Source organism: Palaemon carinicauda, chromosome 4 (assembly GCF_036898095.1).
Source record: "Palaemon carinicauda isolate YSFRI2023 chromosome 4, ASM3689809v2, whole genome shotgun sequence".
Lineage (NCBI taxonomy): Eukaryota > Metazoa > Arthropoda > Malacostraca > Decapoda > Palaemonidae > Palaemon > Palaemon carinicauda.
In genome coordinates this window covers 49207268-49228848 of record NC_090728.1, presented here as the reverse complement: position 1 = coordinate 49228848, position 21581 = coordinate 49207268, and the positions used below count along the sequence as shown (strand labels likewise).

General features: G+C 42.4%; 1 protein-coding gene across 1 annotated transcript in view; it reads right to left on the bottom strand.

Moving 5' to 3' along the window:
• The window catches only part of Nep1 (Neprilysin 1), a 76157-nt gene that overhangs the window by 28643 nt on the left and 25933 nt on the right, over positions 1-21581 (bottom strand). Inside the window, exon 6 of the mRNA XM_068372227.1 lies at positions 8678-8774. Within this exon, the coding sequence (XP_068228328.1) occupies positions 8678-8774 (97 nt within the window). The remainder of the gene's footprint in view (positions 1-8677; positions 8775-21581) is intronic.

Below are 21581 nucleotides of genomic sequence, written 5' to 3'. Positions count from 1 at the left end.
CACCTCGTAAGGACTTAGTACGAGCTAAGTAGAACTTAAGAGCTCTAACTGGACACAGCACTCTTTCAAGTTCGTTGCCTACGATCTCTGACAGGCAAGGTATATCAAAGGACTTAGGCCAAGGACGAGAAAGCAGTTCATTTTTGGCCAGGAAACCAAGTTGAAGTGAACATGTGGCTTTTTCTGTAGAAAAGCCGATGTTCATACTGAAGGCATGAATTTCACTGACCCTTTTAGCCGAAGCCAAGCACACTAGGAAAAGCGTCTTGAGGGTGAGATCCTTCAGGGAGGCTGAATGTAATGGCTCAAACCTGTCTGACATGAGGAACCTTAGGACCACGTCTAAGTTCCATCCAGGAGTTGCCAAACGACGTTCCTTAGAGGTCTCGAAAGACTTAAGGAGATCTTGGAGATCTTTATTGTTGGAAAGATCTAAGCCTCTATGACGAAAGACCGAAGCCAACATGCTCCTGTAGCCCTTAATCGTGGGAGCTGAGAGGGAGCGAACATTTCTCAGATGTAAAAGAAAATCTGCGATTTGGGCTACAGAGGTACTGGAATAGGACACAGATGCTGACTTGCACCAGTCTCGAAAGACTAACCACTTCGACTGGTATACTCTGATGGTAGAAGCTCTCCTAGCTCTCGCAATCGCACTGGCTGCCTCCTTCGAAAAGCCTTGAGCTCTTGAGAGTCTCTCGATAGTCTGAAGGCAGTCAGACGAAGCGCGGGGAGGCTTTGATGAACATTCTTTACGTGGGGCTGACATAAGAGATCTACCCTTAGAGGAAGACTTCTTGGAATGTCTACCAGCCATTGAAGTACCTCGGTGAACCACTCTCTCGCGGGCCAGAGGGGAGCAACCAACGTCAACCTTGTCCCTTCGTGAGAGGCGAACTTCTGCAGTACCTTATTGACTATCTTGAATGGTGGGAATGCATATAAGTCCAGATGAGACCAATCCAGTAGAAACGCGTCTATGTGGATTGCTTCTGGATCTGGGACTGGTGAGCAATAGATTGGTAACCTTTTGGTCAACGAGGTGGCAAAGAGGTCTATGGTGGGTTGACCCCAAGTCGCCCAAAGACTCTTGCACACGTCCTTGTGGAGGGTCCATTCCGTGGGTATCACCTGACCCCTCCGACTGAGACAGTCTGCCAAGACGTTCAAGTCCCCCTGGATGAATCTCGTCAACAGGGAGATGCCTCAATTTCTTGACCATATGAGAAGGTCCCTTGCGATCTCGTACAGCGTGAGGGAGTGTGTGCCTCCTTGCTTGGAGATGTACGCCAAAGCTGTGGAGTTGTCTGAGTTGACCTCTACCACTTTGTTTCGAAGAAAGCTTTCGAATTTCATCAAGGCCAAGTGGACTGCTAATAGCTCCTTGCCGTTGATGTGCATGCTCTTCTGACTTGAGGTCCACAGACCCGAGCATTCCCGACCGTCCAGGGTCGCACCCCAACCCAAATCCGACGCGTCTGAGAACAACACGTGGTTTGGGTTCTTGACTGCTAGGGATAGTCCCTCTCTCAGACTGATATTGCTGTCCCACCATTTCAGGCATGCCTTTACTGGTTCGGAGACTGGGATTGATACCGTCTCTAACGTCTTGTCCTTGTTCCAGTGAGAGGCTAGATGGAACTGGAGAGGCCGAAGGTGTAGTCTCCCTAGCGAGACAAACTGCTCCAGGGATGAGAGAGTCCCTACGAGACTCATCCAACTCCTGACTGAACAACGTTCTCTTTTCAGCATTAGTTGGACTTTGAGCAGGGCTTGTTCTATTCGGGTGGCAGACGGAAAAGCCCGAAAAACTGGACTGCGAATCTCCATCCCCAAATATAGAATAGCCTGGGATGGGATCAGTTGGGACTTTTCTAGGTTGACCAAAAGTCCCAACTCCTTGGCCAGACCCAACGTCCAATGTAGATCCTGCAGACAGCGATGACTGGACGATGCTCTGAGAAGCCAGTCGTCCAAGTACAGGGAGGCTCGGATTCCCGATAGATGGAGGAATTTTGCCACATTCCTCATGAGCCTCGTAAACACGAGAGGAGCAGGACTGAGGCCAAAGCACAGGGCTCGAAACTGGTACACCACATTCCTGTAAACAAACCTCAGAAACGGTTGGGAATCCGGGTGTATAGGAATGTGGAAGTATGCATCCTGAAGGTCGAGAGAGACCATCCAGTCGCCTTCCATTAATGCTGTCAAGACAGCTTGGTAGACTTCATCGTGAAGTTTGTCTTGACAATGAACACATTGAGCGCACTTGCCTCTTACGTACTCCTGCAGTGAACGTGGCTGCCAGATCATTGGAGCCATCCCTGATAGTCTTGTTCCTGCAGAGAACGTGGCTGTCAGATTATTGGAGCCATCCCTGATAGCCTTGTTTATGCATGACATAATTGTACAGCAAAACTTCAAACGCTCGAAAAAACTCCTAACAGGAGATGGTCTAGCTCTGAAGCCGACCATAAAATCTTGGAGCGTCTCATGGCCAGGCGCCAGGGAGAGTCTATGAGGTTTGAGAAGTCTATCTGGGCAGAGGCAGGAACTCCCAAGCCGAGAACTTCTCCCGTGTCATACCAGACGCTCGCTCTATAAGCCAGTTTAAAAGGAGGGAAAGCAAAGGCTGTCTCCCCCAAACTCCTCCTGGTGATCAACCAGTCGCCTAGCAAACGTAAAGCTCTCTTAGAAGAGCGAGAGAGCACTAGCTTAGAAAACAACGGCTTCGAAGTAGCTAGGCCTAGTGTAAACTCTGACGTTTAGGCGAACGAGGAGCAGCAGTTACAAAATGATCCGGACAAAGATCCTTAAAAATCAGCATGATTTATTTAAAGTCCATAGAGGGCTGAGCAGCTTTAGGCTCCTCTCCGTCTGACAGAGTCCACAAGGGAATATCAGTAGGAGGGGGATCAGCAACTTCCTCATCTGAAGGAACCTCGTCCGACAATTGCCGAGTCTCAAGCAAGGGAGAGACCTGCTGTGGTGGCAATGCTTGACAAGCAGAGTCCACACGCAAAGGAGCATCAGTAGCAGTCAAGGACGATACGTCATGTAACTGCTTAAAGGACTGACCAGCAACAACAACAGGTGCGGGAGGACGCTCGACGTCAGCTCGAGACTGCCTTGACTGCCTAGACTGAGCAGTCAAAACAACTCTTGACTGCGGTGCTTGACGCTCAACGTCAAAACAAGTCAACTTCGCTGGTTGGCGAACGTCCTGAACGTCAACAAGAGCAAGCGGCAGCGGCTGAACGTCCACAAGCGGCTGAAAGTCAACACGAGACTGCATCGAGTGAGGCTCTACAAAACGTGATTGACGTGACTTTGTTGAACCTGCTCAGCAGAATAGTCCTCCATAAGAGAGGCAAGCTTATTCTGCATGTCTTGCAGTACAACCCATTTAGGATCAACGGGAATGGGTGCGGTAAGAGACGAGGGTAACGTCTGTGACTGCAAAACCTTGCCTACACTAAGACTCTCGGAGCCTGTGTTACGCTTCTGTTTAGGCGTCGAGCAGTCTTCCGATGACTGCACAGGGTCAGAGCTGTCCCAATGGCTACAACCAGGACGCTGGACCTGTCCTGAAGGGACTGACTTTCGCTTTAAGGGTCTCGAAACCTTGCTCCACGGTTTCTTACGCGATAAGCCTTCGGATGACGAGGAGAAAACCGTTTCGCTCGTCTTGTGGTAGGGGCGGTCTTGACGAGACACGCCTGAAACCATAGAGGGAACGTCTGTTCGTTGGTTAAAGCCTCTCGAACCCATAAGTCCTACGACATTACTTCTCCCTGGGGCATGGGAGCTTACAAGAGGTCTCGGACTAGGCGAACGACAGGCACGAACAGACGAACCCTCTGTCGCAACACTGATAACACTTTGCGCAATTATCACTTTATCACTACAATTTTCTGTTTTTGCACTTACTTCAATAAATCGAATTTTTCAATAATTTCACATTAGGCATGAATAAAAACTGATTTCTACCTGAAGCACGCAATTCTCCCCTACCTCAAAAGGTTATAATTGCGAAATAAGTCGTATAATGTAAGCACATTAATACAAGCAAAAAAACAGTAAACATATATATCGAATAAAACGGAAATAAATAAAGTTAAAAGGATCATTGACTGGGGAGGAGACTAAAACACTAGTTCATTAAAAACTACGTTTTCAATCTCACCGTACAGTGCCTTGGGACGAGAATAAAAACTAAAAACGTTTTATCCTTTCTCCCCGTACAGAGACTTGGGACGAGAGTAAAAAACTGACTCGAGAACAACGTTACTCGCTTGGGACGAGAATAAAGATCGGAACGTTCTCTCTTCCTCTCTCCCTCTCCGTCTCTCTCTCTCTCTCTCTTGATTTCACACAGAAGAGAAAAGCCCACTTACCCTTCGTCAATAAACAGGTTATTTGACCAAAGGAAAAAACTGAAAGGACTAAGAAATTGAAAATTAACAAGTTCCTTTAAATTAGTATTTAAAACATTTCAGTTTGAAAGAAGAATGAACAAAACGTCAGAATCGATTTACTCTTTCTGCAAAGTGAAACCGTGATTCTCTCTTTCTCTATCGCAACGATAGAGCGCAAACTGCGTAGCACAAATAAACCAAACGTTAGTTCATCTTTGAAACAGCACGAAGACTATTCAAAGAAAATCTTTCATAAAATATCTACTAAAAAATATTCATCCAATAAGTTTTAAATCATTTGCTCTGCAAGAGCTACCAACGAAAATAAAAGTTGAAAGGGCTCAACGTTGTTTAACTTCGGTTTCCAAGCTAGGACCGCCCACTCTCGGACTAGGGGAGGAATAGGTAAGGCCGCATATAAAGAAATCATTAAAATTTATCTTGATGTTTATTATAAATGGAAAGCTAATCGAAGAGGCCTAATAAAGGCGGGGGAGATATAAAATATATAGAGGAAAATCTATAATTAACAACAACAATTTATAACGTGATAAGATAATTGCTAAAAGCCTAAAACACACTTCCGTACTAAGGGAAGGGTCGGCCATGTTGAAAAGTCAAAGAAAGTCCAAAAAACAATCCAAAGTCATCAACAATTAAATCTATCCAAAAAAGAGTTCAAGAGTTTAAGTTGAAGATAAAACACCTGCACTGCGAAAGCTCAAACCAAAAGGAAGTACTTCACCAAGACTGTTGAAAAACTCCAGGTTAACAGCGAGTAATGGTACGTCTTGTCGATCAGACCGACAGAGAAGAATTGGAGCTGTTTACATGTATATGCGGTATCTGGCCGATAGTTGGCGCTGGTGGGCACACCCGCAACCTTCATAGCGATCGCTCGCGAGTTTTTGTGTTTTTCTGTCGAGCCGCCGGAGCGTCAGCTATTATATATTCACCGGCTAAGTTAAATATTTAAAAATGTAAAATAATCTGTAACTATTCTAGTGTCTACAAGAATCGTTGGCTGCACAATGTGTAGTAATTTTCTTAGATATTTTGTATGTCCGGTTCTGATAACACATTGGGTTATTAAACATACTGTATCTTATACTCTATTCTAGCATTAACTGGCAGCCAGTGTAATTCAATTAATAAAGCGGTAATCCTTTCTTGGGGTGGGACACTTTTCATCAGTCTTGCTCCTCTACTTTATTAGGTACTGTAATTTCTTAGGTTGCACTTTGGGTAGATTGTAGTAGATGGAGTTGCAGTAGTCAAACCTGGTAATAACAGTTTATCACAAGTTTCTTTACAGAATATGCCTCCAGATGCTTCTTTATAAAAGCAATGTTTTTGATATGTTATCCAGCAGTTTTTATATTTATTTGAGCAATAAGAGACAAGTTACACTCAAGAGATGGTCATGAACTATATTAGATATCGGAACCGAGTTGATATTAATATTTACTGTACAGTATTTGAATATTTCCCAAGTTTCTTATGCTGTTTTTCCTCCTAATCACCATAAACTCAGTTTAATTTTCATATTAATTTTGGTTGTTTAACTATTATATATTCCCTAGCACTATAGTAAGAATTTGGTTTTAAAGTTTCAGTAGTACAGTATCATCAACGTCATTTATGGAGAAGTAAAATTATAAACAGTATCATCTGAAAATAGTTTAAACTTCACTTCACGTTTCTTTATTAATTTTAATAGAAGATAGTATGGATACAGAATAAGATTGGGCCTAGTAAACTCCCTCCGAGAACCTCTCTGTTTAATGGTTCATGCGATGAATAAGAGTTTCCATTTGTACAAAGTAGTTACTGTCAGCCAAGTAGTCTTATAGAGATACTCAATTTCTATACACTGACTGGTTGTTTGGCGACGCTTCAATTTTTTCTAAGTGACTTGTAAGTTGTTCAAGAATGACATATTCTAGCACTTTTGAAATAAAGAATAGATTCAAAATAGATATGTATGAACCTACTGCCTAATAATCTAGAGCGCTTTTCAGAACCCATGTAACTATAGCCACTATCTAGATTTGTGAAACTTACACTCGTCAACATTATAGTATTCACTATTCTTGAAATTATGTCGGTAAGGCTAGAAAAGTTTCTTCCTCTAATTACTTCGGATATTGACATTGGATCAGATTGCATTCTGTTTTCTTTGCCCTCTTAATAATACTGGTGATTTGTTCTTTTTTTATACTATTAAATCCTGTTAGTTTTATCTCTGTATATGGTGTGGCCCTAATTGATATAGAATATCTTTTAAATGACCTAATTATATTTTCTATTTTGTTTTAAAAGAATTCTAGAAATTTATTAGCAAGTTCTTGATTGCTGTACCGCTCTGGTAGCCTTTTTTTCATTTACATTTCTCATTTTGATGCTGAAACCTATTTATATCTGTTGCTGCTTCCTGAATCTATTTCTTATAGCATTAATTTTTTTTCTCTCATAAATAGGTATTCACATTAGCACTTTATGGTTTTGTCTTCTACCCCTGCACGTAGAGAGTAGAGGTCCCCTTCTTTGTTTTTGTTTTGTCTCATTGTTGATGTCGGCTACCCCCCAAAATTGGGGGAAGTGCCTTTGGTATATGTATGTATGTACCCCTGCACTTGCAGATTTCAAACACTACTTTTTTTCATTACATTTTTTTCCCCTCTTTTTCCCATTGAGCCAAGAGGATCTATCCTTAACAATTAAAGTCTTCTCCATCAGTGGACACATTGTATTCAATTTCACTCCCCCTAACACAAGGCAATCAAAACACACACAGCCTAATAAGCATTGGTTGTTATGGCTGCAAGGAATATTGATAACATCTTTTATTTTCATTGTTAGTTCAATAAATACACAAGGAGAGAAATTTAATTTACAGTATGTCTAAAGATTATTTTCTTTAGCACTGAGTGTTTTCTCTTCCACATGTATATCAGATACAATATTATTCATTCCATCAATTAAAACTAGGTCAAATGTATGCCCAGTCAAAGATGTTGCATATCAATCAATAAAGTCTTGATATAGCAAGAAATAGAGTTCTTCCATTTAGGAAATTACCAGATACAGTATATCTTTCTGTATATATTGTAATGGGATAAAAAAGAACATTATCAACTTAGAAACCAGGTTTCTTATAATGAAACATGTTGAAGAACATAAGGATCTGACTTATATATTCTGATGGCTCCAAATCTGATGCTAGCATTGTATTTGGAGTAGTAATTTTAATCATTGAGGTGCACTTCCTCTATATCATCTATATTTACTGCTGAATTATATGGTATACTAGAAAAATAGCATTAAAAGAGGGCAATTTAAAAAATTTTGTGATGAAAGAAGTCTCCTACAGACTTTAGAAATTTTTAATTCCAGTAACCCTCTAGAGTAGCCTTTTATTATTGTGTTGAAAGGTATAACAGTTCAATTTTGCTGATTCCAGCACACATAGGTGTGCCTGGAAATGAGAAGGCAGATTTACTGGAAAAGTATGCTGCATCTGAATTGCTACCTAGAAAGTATCCAATCCTCTGTAATGATTTTTTACCTAGCATTAAGAATTGGCTTTATAATAATTGGCAGCAGTATTGGGATATTTTGGTAGGAAATAAGATGGGAGAAATAAAAAATGTTATATCTTCTTGGAGGTATAGCATGATGCCCTGAAAGTGGTTGACTACTCTTTGTCGTCTCTACATTGGTCACACTCGGTTGATATGAGATTCTAATGACTGGCCAACACCAGACATATTGCGACGACTGTTTGGTACCCCTGACAGTGAAGCATTTGTTAACCGAATGTCCTACTTCAACCACCGAAAGAAATAGATATCTGTTTGAGGCTTGAGGTGAGGATGACAGGTTCATCCTTGCCAAGATTCTTGGACGTGTCGTACTATGCTAGCTGTATTTTTAGATTTATTTATTTTAGATGTAAGGATGCCAGAAAACTCCAAATCAATCAATCAGGAATCTAAAGGATAAATGTCGAAGTGAATGAGTCTTACTCTTACTTTGGCGTCACCATTTGAGAAAATGACTTTATGATTATAAATAATTATAATTTTACACCAGGATTACTCTGGGGTCATTAAAAATGATAACTGTCATAATATTAACATTATTGTTTGATTATTAATCATACTATCACCTGGGACGATTCTTCTAAAAACGACTATAGTGGTTATATGGAATTAAAGTCATGGCTAACCTGCAGGGAGAACCATATCAATACTCACGTTGGCCAATCGGGTCTCCAGAGCCAAGACGTCTTTCAGTTGTTCCTGGGCATAAGCTCGACTCGCTCCTCTGAGTTCGGCCACGTCGGTCATGAACCTGAGGAAATATAAGAAAAATGGGAATCAAATAAATCGCCCATTAAAATTTTTTATGGGAATCAAATAAATCACCCATTAAAATTTTTAAAAGTACCCACATGAATTTAATACTTTCATTCTTCCTCCATTCTAAAACCATTTCTATTCTTAAATATTTACAATGTATGAAGAATTAATAATCATTTGCACATGCTCCAGCTATTTTCATATCTTTCTAAAACCTTTCACTATTTTTTGGGCTTGGCCATGTCGTCCTGATGGAAGGTTCCTTTAGGTAGCCTTTCTAAGGGATATTTGCTACAGTGATACTCCCAGAGAAATTTTGTCTCCTGTTCCCTTCTCAAAAGATGCTACAGCAGTTTTGGAAGGTTCTCATTGAACTGCTGACCTGCTATCTCCGGATCCAGTTTAGAGACAGAGAAGGTTAGATGAACCTCGTTCCACTTCTCGCAGGTAGGCATGGCTAGAGATAATGGTCTGCATTCTTCTAGCACTGGGCATGGTTTGCCCGCATCAACTGCTCTCATGACACAGTCAAGAGCTTTCACCGAGAAGGGGAAGGCTCTGGAGGAAGGAGCAATGAAGGTAAGATGCCTCTTGCTCAATGCTGAGACTTTGGAGTTGGTGTATCAGGCTCCCTTTAGGGTCTTGGACAGAATAGCCTGTGCCTTGTCATGCTCGAAGACGATGACTTCCTTCGGTTCCATCTCCTCACGGGATGCTGGTTCATCCCGCAGTCTCACGTAACAGTCTGGGTATGCCAAAAGGCTAGGCCAGAATTGAAGATCCTCAAGGGGTTTGGCCCCCAACTTCTCGGAGATATAGAGTTTCCCATTCATCATGGGCATATGCTCCGTGTACCTCCAGGGGTTGGTTTCGGAGCAGTGAGGTAAATCAGAAACCCTAAGAGGCTTAGTAAAGCCTCCTGGCATTTCACTTCTCACTTTGAGATCTTGCTTAATCTCCTGCTGTTCCTTGCAGAACACTGCCATCATCTGCTGAATCGACTCTTAGGAGCGCTTCGCTCCTGGCAATCAGTGGATCCGGATGGAGAGTTGGGGCTGAAGAGGTTGACGACGGCACAGGTTGATATGCCGTCACGGAAAACTGAGGGTCCTCAGTTACCGTCGACACGGATCCATCTTCCTCCGAAGGTGGTTGAACCACATCATCTTCAGGGTCTTCTTGTAGAAGGTCCTTTGCGGTGTCGGTAGACACCTCCGACATCCGTTCCTGGTGGATGTGTCCATGCCTTCCAATGCCTTAATATCTGCATCCACTGTTAGTTGGATGAAGGGAGGCTTGACCTGTACTTGGGGCACAACCGTGCTGGATTGGGCCTTAGGGAACAGAAGGCACCTCAAAGCTTCATTAGGTAGGTAAGGTCCCGGAGAGTTCTCCTGGAGCCCTCTTACCCACCTCCAAAGAGCTTTTGTTGCTGTATCCTTTGACTCTGTAGTGTCAGGGATATCTTCTCCAAATCCCTCGGTCATCAGGGCCGAGCAGATGGAGCAACCCTTCGGGTCCTAATACTTCAGGGATCCACATACGATACAGCAGGGGACATGAGACCTGCACATCGTATGCCCACGAAAGTCCTTACTCTTGTGGTTGCAGAACACGACTGCACACTTCACCGTTGGCTCCTCCTGTAAGGAAAGAAAAGGTGAAATTAGTATAGGGTTATTTATATCATCGATATAAATGCATATATTTAAAAATAGTATTGCTTACTATTATATTTTGACCTCAGTCAATATTAATATTCTAATTTCTTTATGAGGGAAAATACAGAGTGGAATAACTCCTGTACGTAGAGCTGAATTCAGTGAATATTTACACTAACTCCTCCACTTGTAGAATATTAATACTGAATCGGTGATTTATAAGAATCCCGATGATCCAAGGATTCATCAGGATGTTGAAGGATACTTCACTTCACCTCAACATTTTATTCGGTCCCAACAATAGACTGTGAAAGGATACACAGAGTATGTTAGAATTACTTGTACTACTGTATCATTGTATACTGTAGTTTTCTAACTGCTGTATTATTATACTGCAGAAGTACTGGCTACTGTATTGTCATATACTGTAGTTTTACAGGTATACTACCGAGGTTAGGCTAGTGCCTGGCGGCACTAACTGATAGGGAGAGAGAAAGAATGCAAAGGAGGATTCCGTATTATTATAGTTTAGTACAATAATTGGAAGTGTAGGGGGGCTATTGCCGTCTACAGACTCCTTCCCAGAATGAGAGTTCTAATGGAAGGGGAGGAATGCATTTGATTCTAGCTTCCATCCAGCCACAAATTCTGCTGCCGGCTGTACTGCCGGTTGCAAGGTTTGTGGATGGCAGTCCAAGAGAGGACTGAAGAATTCTCAACAGTATAATGGGTTTCCCACCGGCAGCCGTCAGGGCCGGCTCAGCCTTTCCCCCCGGAGCTTTCGCTTCCGTTAGGGAGGGACATAAGGGGGAGCTGGTCGAGGCAGTAACCTAACCGCCGCTTGTAGGAACCCGGCTGGTAACTCAGTCACCCCGGCAAGCAGGGATGATTGTAGATTACCGGCCAAAGGAAAATTGTGATGGCTAGGCCGACACTAAAGGACAGAAGGGGGAGGTTAAAGGGTCTTATAATTTACAGGGGAGAAAGGCGACAGCAAGTATGCCGTCCACTTTCGGCTGTAAATCAAGGAAGCATGGCTTCCTGTGTCGACGCCGTCGTGGGCGGCAGGGAATAAGAATTCCCCTGTCGGCGACATTGTCGCTTATAAGACATGTCTTATAGTCTACAAGGGAGAAAGGCGGCAGCAAGTATGCCGCCTACTTTCGGTTGTAAACTAAGGAAGATCCGACAACGACATGGGCGGCAGAGGAATCACGATTCCCCTGTCAATGATGTTGTCGGGTGCAATACAATACACCCTGAGTTACTGTCATACTTCAAAGCCGGGATACTCGGCGGCAAAGAAGATCGACGGTAAAAAACTATCCAAGTCAAGCCGGAGTTAACTACTCGTTGGCGATGACGGAAGATAGGGTTGCCGCTTGGGATGGTGGCGCTCAGGGGGAAGAGGGGTTTATCCTCTTTTCTCTAAAAGAGAAGCGTATCGAATTATACCAATAATTCTAGGGGATATATATATCCCCGACCGAATTAATAGAAACGATACTAGAGGTTAAACAATGGGATTAACATTACTAATGTATACCAAACAGGTTAGGCTAGCCTAACACGAGTGGGGACCACGGCTACAAGTGATACCACCGAGGTCCTATCGTATCCGAAAGAAACGTTATATTTTGGAAGAGGAAATATTATATATGTATATGCAATCTTCACTAGTATAATTTAGCCTAACTAGCTAGAACATTTCTTTAAAGCTAAATACCGGGAACGTCGCACTACTAACTAAATAATTGCATTTATGACGTGCGACAGCGGTCTCAAAATGGCCGCCTCCGGAGATGGTAGTGCTCCACTTAACACATCTAAATTATGTTAATTTAACTGTGAGAAGGGAGCTGTAAATTATACACAGGAAAGATTAAATACTCAACTTTCCAGAGGCTGAAGATGCTGGAGATTGCTTGATAATATTCCAGAAAATAGTAACAACACCGAGAGAAACGTGGGAGAGCACTTAGCTTAAATGCTACGTTCAAAGGAATAATGGTCCGTAGTAGTATAGGGAGGGGGTCCACCGGGTACCTTGATAACTGCTCCCCTTCGTTCACCACTCTTCCCCCTCAAAGAGTTAAATCTATTCGGGGTGAAGATTGCTATGTGTCGTATAAACAAAATACGTCCCCTGATATTATGCGATATCCTCAAAGATATATTAAGGATACTCGCGCCAGGAGTTGGAATTCTGGAGACCTATGGTTAATTCTCTAGGAGTATCACTGTAGCAAAATATCCCTTAGAAAGCTACCTTAAGGAACCTTCCATCAGGACGACATGGCTGCACCCAAAAACAATATTAAGTACTATTGTTCATAAAATTGTATGCTTTTATATCACTGATATAAAAAAACTATATACTCATTGAGCCCCTTTTCCTTTACAGGAGGAGCCAATGTAGAAATGCACAGCCTTAGCCTGCAACCACAAAGACAAAGACTCTTGTGGCTACACAAAGTGCAGGACTCATGCCCTCCTGCAACATTGTGTCGGGAGTTCTCAAGTATTGGGACCCAAAGGGTTACCCTACCTGTTCGGCCCTGCTGGCCAACGGCTTCAGAGAAGCTCCCTCAGTTAACATGGAGACTAGAGATACAGCGAGGGAGACCCTTCGCTAATGGGTAAGTAGATTCCAAAATCATTTTCAAGGGACTGTACTTGATGACTCCCTAAGGTACCTACTGTTCCCCAAGGCTCTACCTAACGCCGTGGTGCCCCAGGAACAGGTCCAGTCTCCCCTCATACAAATGAAGATAGACGTGGACATAGGCAAGGCACTAGAAGGCATGGACATCCTTCAAGAAAGGATGTCAGAAGTTTTCATTGACACTGAGAAGGCCCTATTACAAGTAGGCCCTGAAGAAGACGTGGAACATCCACAAGCGGAGGAAGAAGGATACGTTTCAACGGCAAATGAAGACCCTCAGCTTTCCGGGACGGCATACCAAACTATGCCGTCACCCTCTTCAATCCCAACTCCATAACCACCGGCATAGGCTGTCATGAACGAAGAGATCCTCACTTCGATTCAACGGATAATGGAGTTGTTCTAAAAGGTACAAGAGACGATGAGAGAATCACTCAGACTCAACAGATACTATTGCAAGAGAGGATGGATCGCCCAGGACCTACCAAGAGCTCTACTAAGAAGCTCCTTAAGGTGCTGAATTTCTCTCACCGCTCCAAAACCAACCCCTGGAGGTATACGGAGCATATACCCATGATGAATGGGAAACTATTCGTCTCAGAGAAGTTGGGGACCAAACTGATTGAAGATCTTAAATTCTGGCCTAACTTTTCAGTTTACCCAGAATGCTACATGAGACTGCGGGATTAACATGCAACCTGTGAGGAAACAGTACCCAAGAGGTCATTGTCCTCGAACATGACAAGGCGCAAGCCATCATCCTGAAAACCTTGAAAGGAGCCAGGTACACCAATTCCAAAGTCTCAGCACTGAGCAAGAGACATCCCATGTTTCTTGCTCCTTCCTCCATCTCTTTCCCCTGTTCGGAGAAAGCACTAGACTTCGCCGTCAAGGCAGTCGACAAGGGCAATCCTTGCCCAACCCTAGAGGAAAGCAAACCATTCTGTCTAGCACTACCTGCCTGCGAGGAGAAGTGGAAGGATGCCCGTCTAATCTTCTCCGTCTCTAAGTTGGATCCAAAGATAGCAGGCCAGCAGTTCAATGAGAACCTTCCGAAGTTGCCAGACCATCTTCTGAGGAGGGAACAGGAGACAAAAGAGAGACTAGCAGCCTCCCGTACTCATCAATACTGCCTGGAAATGAGTGCAGATCTACAGAACGCCCCAGAAAGGATCAATTTCCTGGCTAAGTCCCACATGGGTACCCTTGTGAAAAACTTATATGCTTTCCTCAGAGCGAGGAAAGCCTGCAGAGAGTCCGTTTTAACCTCAGCAACCATATGACACGAACCAAGGAAACTGATTACCTAGAACATCTGGGGTAAAGACCCTTTTCCCACAGGAACCGGTCCAAGAGATCATAGCCAGAGCAACCACGGAGAATGGGAACCTTCTCCAAAAGTGGGGCATGAGCTCAAAGAGGAAATCTTCCTCAGACGGAGGTCCCCAGCCTAAAAATAAAAAGGCAAGGAGGCCATGCAGATCTGCACAACTTTCTGCTGTGACTACATCCACAAAACCTCAGACCACTTTCCAGATTGTCCCTCAACAACTGGTGGCTCAGTCGCCAATCTTTAACCCCAACGTTGTGAGGCAATCGACTTCCTTTCACCTTAAGTCAGAAAGGAAATGGCCTCCTCCCGGGGCCGAGTAGGACGTGGTCACGGAAACAAATCCACAGGACCCCACACCCAAAGAAGGGTTCCAGGTAGGAGGCAGACTGTATCACTGTCGGGATCACGGGACCTTCGATCCCTGGGCCCACAGCCTATTAATGAATGGACTTGGGTGGAAATGGAATAGAATTCTCTCCCGTTTTCCAAAATTCTTCTAACACTCCACCCCCTCGTGAGAACAATATACCTCAGAACTCTTAAACAAGAAGGTAAGAAAGAAAACGAAGTCCATCAAATTCCAGGGAAGGCTGTTTTGTGTTCTCAAGAAAGACTCAGACAAACTCAGAGTCATTCTAGACTTGTCTCCACTCAACAAGTTCATCGAGAACAACAAGATCCGGATGTTTACTTGGCAACACATAAGGACCCTTCTACCAAAAGGTGCAAACACACCCTCAATAGACCCAACAGATGCTCACTGGCATCTTCTATTAAGCCGCCCTTTCTTTTCCTACCTACGATTTATGCTACAGAAGAAGTGATTCTTCAAAGCAATGTCCTTCGGACTGAATACAGCCCCAAGGATGTTCACAAAGCCGGCAGACACAATCATCTAGCAGCTAAACTCCGAAGGAGTTCAATTACTAGCATATCTAGATGATTGACCAGTATGGGCAGCATCCAAGACTACTTGTATGCAGGCAGCCAACACAGTGATCCAGTCTCTGGAACACCTAGGCTTCAACATCAATCGCAAGAAGTCTCGCCTTCCTCCAGCTCAAAAGTTCCAACGGCTAGGAATCCAATGGGACTTAAAGTCACACCATCTCTCCATTCTATTCAAGAAGGGAAGAGAGATAAAGGGATCTGTCAAGAGACTAATCTGTCACAAGAGGATTTCAGAACGCCAACAGGAAAGAGTATCGCACTCTCTCCAGTTTGCGGCAGTGACAGACCCAGTGCTAAAGGCACGTCTAAAAGATGCGTCAAGAGTCAGGAGAAGATACGCATCAAAAGCTCGAAGAGATCAACCAAGGCTGGCCCCGACCCTATTGCGCACGCTGTTAAGGCCGTGGTCAACAGCCAAGAGTCTAGCACAAACAATTCCCCTGCAACCACCACAACCATCAGTGGAAGTACAGTGAACCCTCGCTACTTCGCGGTTCGACCATCGCGGATTCACCACTTCGCGGATTTTTTTCATAACCCATGTATATACATATATCGCGGATTTTCCAGAAATATCGAAAATACCGCGATGTGACCGATGGTGCGAGATTGGAGAAAGTAAGGAAAATTGAATCGTGATTGATTTTCAATATAAATGAAACTTTGAGGAGCAACAAAGATATCATTTGTTAGAGAGATAGAGAGAGGTAAGGAATGGGAGGTAGTGAAAAGTAGCCCAGAGAGAGAGAGAGAGGTAGAGGTAGAGAGAGAGAGAGAGAGAGAGAGAGAGAGAGAGAGAGAGAGAGAGAGAGAGAGAGAGAGAGAGAGGTAGAGAGAGAGAGAGAGGTAGAGAGAGAGAGAGAGAGGTAGAGAGAGAGAGAGAGGGGGGGGGGGGGTTTAAATGTAATAAACAAAAAAATTTGATAGGTTATAACACATTGGTGCTTATGTAATATCAACTGTATACTGTAGACGGTTTGAATAAGTTAAGAAATGGTATAAATGATACTTTTTTAGTGTATTCGTACACACTCAAGAGCGGCAGCTAGATGACAGCTGATCTAATCACAGCCAAAAGTAAAAAAAAAAAGAAGTCAACAATACTCGATTTTTAAAACAAACCCAAAATTTAAAAACAAAAGTACACGCTTTCTTAATGTGCAATTAACTATTTAAAGAGTGGCAATTTTCTAGAATAAAATGATATTTCCCAAAAAATAGTGGTTTGCTGATGAAATCGGATGCCGTATTTTTAGCTATGATTGAAATGGATGTAGACTCGGCCTAATTATTTCGTTTCGTATTTAATTGACACTAAGAAAACTAATTTTAGTTTCTTCATCTAAATGTAAGTATTGTATAACACGAGAGAGAGAGAGAGAGAGAGAGAGAGAGAGAGAGAGAGAGAGAGAGAGAGAGAGAGAGAGAGAGAGAGAGAGAGAGAGAGAATCAGCTGTTGTACTCAAATGGCGTCGTGTTTTTGTTTCGTGAGAATTTCATCGCCACGACTTTAACAACAACATACTGTACTGAACTTTACAGTGTTATACAGACTACTGTAATATGATAAAGTAAAATATTTGTAATCTATTTTATATGAAATGGGGCTATTTTTTTTTTCGTTTAAAATTTACATTTACGTATGTAAAACAACTCTCTCTCTCTCTCTCTCTCTCTCTCTCTCTCTCTCTCTCTCTCTCTCTCTCTCTCTCTCTCTCTCGTAGATTGTTTTCCTGCTTTGCTACGTATGCATGATTTTATATAGATACGGTAAATAATATTTGTAATAACATATTTTATTAAAGCTTTTACTGTAATATCATTATTTATCACTTTCATCATGCGCGTTAAATTCCTTAGTTTGTTTACTGAGCGTACTTTATGACGCCGTCGTTTCAGGCGGCGTCATAAAGAAAAACATTTCATTTGGAAGTCCTAAGAAAAATTAAGTAAAACATTAGTAATAACCAAATCAACATACTGTACTGAATAATCAATATAATCGATGCAGAAACTAACCTATACACAGATGTGTAAATGCGTTTGTTTCTTCATTATAATCAGAGATAAACGTAAACAAAACATTGGTTGCCATTTTTTATCGTGCTTTTTGGCGTGTTTAGGAAACGCATGATATAAAGTCGCCCTTAATATTTGTGCCTGTTTTAGTTTAGGGTACATTAAAGGGTAGTTTGTTAACAGTACTACGTACAAGGGAAGGTTTTAAAAGTCTGAATATACATGTTAAATAAATAGGTAAATATGGTGTCACTACTTCGCGGATTTTCACCTATCGCGGCCGGGTCTGGAACCTATCTACCGCGATAAACGAGGGTTCACTGTACACTACTCCACGAAAGGATAAGGTGGCCATTCTCACGAGAGAAAATTGCAAAAGAATTGGTCGTACCAGTTCAAACCTTTCATATCGACATTTAGGAAGCTCTGACAGTTTACTTGACGTTGAAGAGACTACCCCTCGCAGAACAATCCACATCAGATTGGCCCTGAACAACGAAGGGATAGTAAAAATGTCTAAATAGACAAGGCTCGAGATCATCTCACATAGGACATGTGATATTAGCCACCTTCCACCTGATAAGGAAGAAAGGATGGCACCTATCAGCAGTTCACCTACAAAGGCTCCGCAACGTGACGGCGGATGCTCTATACAGGCGAAAGCCCATAGAGACAGAATGGTCCCTAGACGCAGACCCATTCTCCTTCACCTCGGAAAAAGTCCCGGAACTGCAGACAGACCTCTTCACAATGAGCGACAACAAGAAACTATCTCGTAGCCCCTTAGATGGACTCTTAAGCAGAGGTGATGGACATCACGTCCCACGAATGGAACAAGTGGAACCACATTTACCTGTTTCCACCAACCATCCTCCTGCTAAGAGTCCTCGACAAGCTAAGATCCTTCAGAAGGACAGTAGAAGTAGCGGCCCCCAAGCGGCCCAAAAGCAATTGGTTCCCTCTAGTTCTGAAACTGAAGCTGTTCCCTCTGCCGAACCCAGCATTACCCAATCTGGTCCAGAAGTCGACTGCTTGCGCTTCATCCTTGAGAACCAACAACCTACATCTCATGATTTCTCGCCCTAGTGGCGAACAAAAGGTTTAGAATCTCTAAGGATAAAATTGACTTTATCGAAGAGTATAAGTCAAGTTCGACTAGGAGACAATAGGAATCATCATGGAAGAAATGGGTGTCCTTTGTGAAATCAAAGGAACCGACAGAAATATAGATAGATTTCGGTCTAGTTTTCTTCATATTCCTACTCGAACAAGGCCTGGCTTCCATTACGATTACCTCGTGTAAGTCAGGCCTGGCTAAACCACTTCTGTACACCTTTGGAGTGGACCTCTCTAGTGAAATCTTTAATAAGATCCTAAAAGCATGCGCCAGACTCAAGCCAGCAACCCCTCCAAAGCCCATCACGTGGTCTTTGGACAAGTCTCGCACCATGCTGCAAATCTAAACAATGAGAATTGTACTCTAAAGGATCTAGCACAGAAAGTTATTTTTCTGTTTGTCATAGCCTCAGGGGCTAGAGTTAGTGAAATAGTGGCCTTATCTAGAAATGAAGGCCATATTCAGTTCCTAGACAGGAGAACTGAACCTCTTGCCTGATCCTGCTTTTCTTACCAAGAATGAGCAACCCACCAAGAGGTGGGGTCCTTGGAGAATCTGCCCACTAAGGGAAGATACCTCTCTGTGCCCAGTAGTGTCTTAAGGTCTATCTTCGAAGAACCTCAGACTTCAAGGGAGGACAGCTCGTCAGAGGTGAAAACCTCAGGATCAAAACCTACCCCTAAGACAACTGAGAGCAAAGCTCACCTACCTTATTCGCAGAGCGGATCCTGACAGTACACCCGCAGGTCAAGATCCAAGGAAAGTTGCTTCTTCATTGAACTTCTTCCAACACAAGGGCTTTGGAAGACTCCGCTCATACACTGGGTGGAGATCATCCAGAGTCTTTTACAAACACTATATGAAGCAAGTACATGAAATAAAACATGTTGTGGTGGCGACGGGTAGTGTTATACTGTAAAACCCGTCGTCTAGCGCTGCGATGAAAAGTGAACTGCTTTGGGACTTTCCAGTGCATCAGGTGCAGGGGTACATTTACCCTCGAGTGCAAATCACAACGATGATTAACACACTGTTCCATATAGGTGCATATCTGACCAATAACACCAGTGCCGAGTGAACGTTGCGTCACGGTGTTCATGCATTCCCAAAATCTGTATAAGTCAGTCAGATTTGGTTTCACATCTCCATTGAGTGGCATCATTGCGATGAAATTACATATTTTTTTGACGAGAAAATATGGACCCTGATGTGTTTTCAATGCTGAATCAAATTCATACCCTATTGTAACTACATTTGATAATCTAGTTGCAACGTAGAAATACTAAACGTATTTGCATCTTATTGCTGCTATCTCAGTTACAGACGAATAAAGAGTACTAGAGTTTTAATTAAACCCTAGAAGGGCCCAACTTGAAATCATAGTACAGATTTCCAAGGTATGTGAAAGGTAATCTCTAAGTATTACTTTCCGTTCCTACGGGAAATCAAGCCTTGAATTCTTATTGTCAATGTTGACACTTTCCCTGCAGGGGGCAGGAAGCCTTAAGCCAGTTCCAAGCTTAGTGGAAATAACAGATAACGGTAATGTCATACAGTGAACCCTCGCTACTTCGCGGTTCGACCATCGCGGATTCACCACTTCGCGGATTTTTTCCATAACCCATATATATACAGTAATATATATATATATGTATGCATGTATTTATGTATATATGTAGGTATGTATATGTGTATACATATAAATATATATATATACACACACACACACACACATATATATATATATATATACTGTATACATATATATATATATATATATATATATATATATATATATCTATATATCTAAAGTAGGAAGATGTGATGTAGTTCTAAGGGAAAAGTATGGGAAATATGTCTGGGTAATAAGCAAAGCTCTACCTCCAGTTTGTTTCTACATTATGATCAGAGATAAATGTAAACAAAACATTGGTTGCCATTTTTTATCGTGCTTTTTAGCATGTTTAGGAAATGCATGATATAAAATCACCTTTAATATTTGTGCCTGTTTTAGTTTAGGGTACTGTAGTACATGCATTAAGTGTTCTGTACATTAAAGGGTAGTTTGTTAACAGTACTACGTACAAGGGAAGGTTTTAAAAGTCTGAATATACATGTTGAATAAATAGGTAAATATGGTGTCACTACTTCGCGGATTTTCACCTATCGCGGCCGCGACTGGAACCTATCTACCGCGATAAACGAGGGTTCACTGTATACAGGTCTAAGAGACCAGATAAGAACCACATTCAAGGTAGAAGGCACTTATACAAACCCAAAGATATAGTACTTTCAAGTTAATTCTCTGGTATGCTTCCATCAGGACGACATGGCCGAGCCCAAAAAACCGATTTTGAGCAAAGTGAAAAATCTATTTTTGGGTGAGATAGCCATGTCGTCCTGATGGACCCACCCTTTTTTCTGACATCACCCGAAACTACTCTATCTGCGGCTATTCCTGCTTAAACACAAGTAAAGGAATGGCGGCCGTTAGTTGTGCGGATAGGAGGTCCACCGGGTACCTAGATCGGCATCCCCTTCTTTCGCCACTCTTCCCCCTCAAAGAGTTAAATCTATTCGGGGTAACATTGCTATGTGTTGTATCTAATAATACGTCCCCTGATTTTATGCGACATCCTTAAAGTTACATTATGGATGAATCGCGCCAGGAGTTAGAATTCTGGAAACCTTCGGTTTATTTCTCTGGGAGTATCACTGTAGCAAATATCCCTTAGAAAGGCTACCTAAAGGAACCTTCCATCAGGACGACATGGCTATCTCACCCAAAAATAGATTTTTCGCTTTGCTCAAAATCCATTTTCTGCTGCTTCTTTATACACTCAATACTTGGCACTGTTTTCTATGCTAATATTAGTCATTCTACGGCTTTCACTTGAAGCATGTCTTTTCTCCTTTATCACAATGACAAATGTATCTATAGATACATACAGTATATACCTTTATATATATATATATATATATATATATATATATATATATATATATATATATATATATATACTGTAGTCCCTTGCCATATTGCCATTCACCTA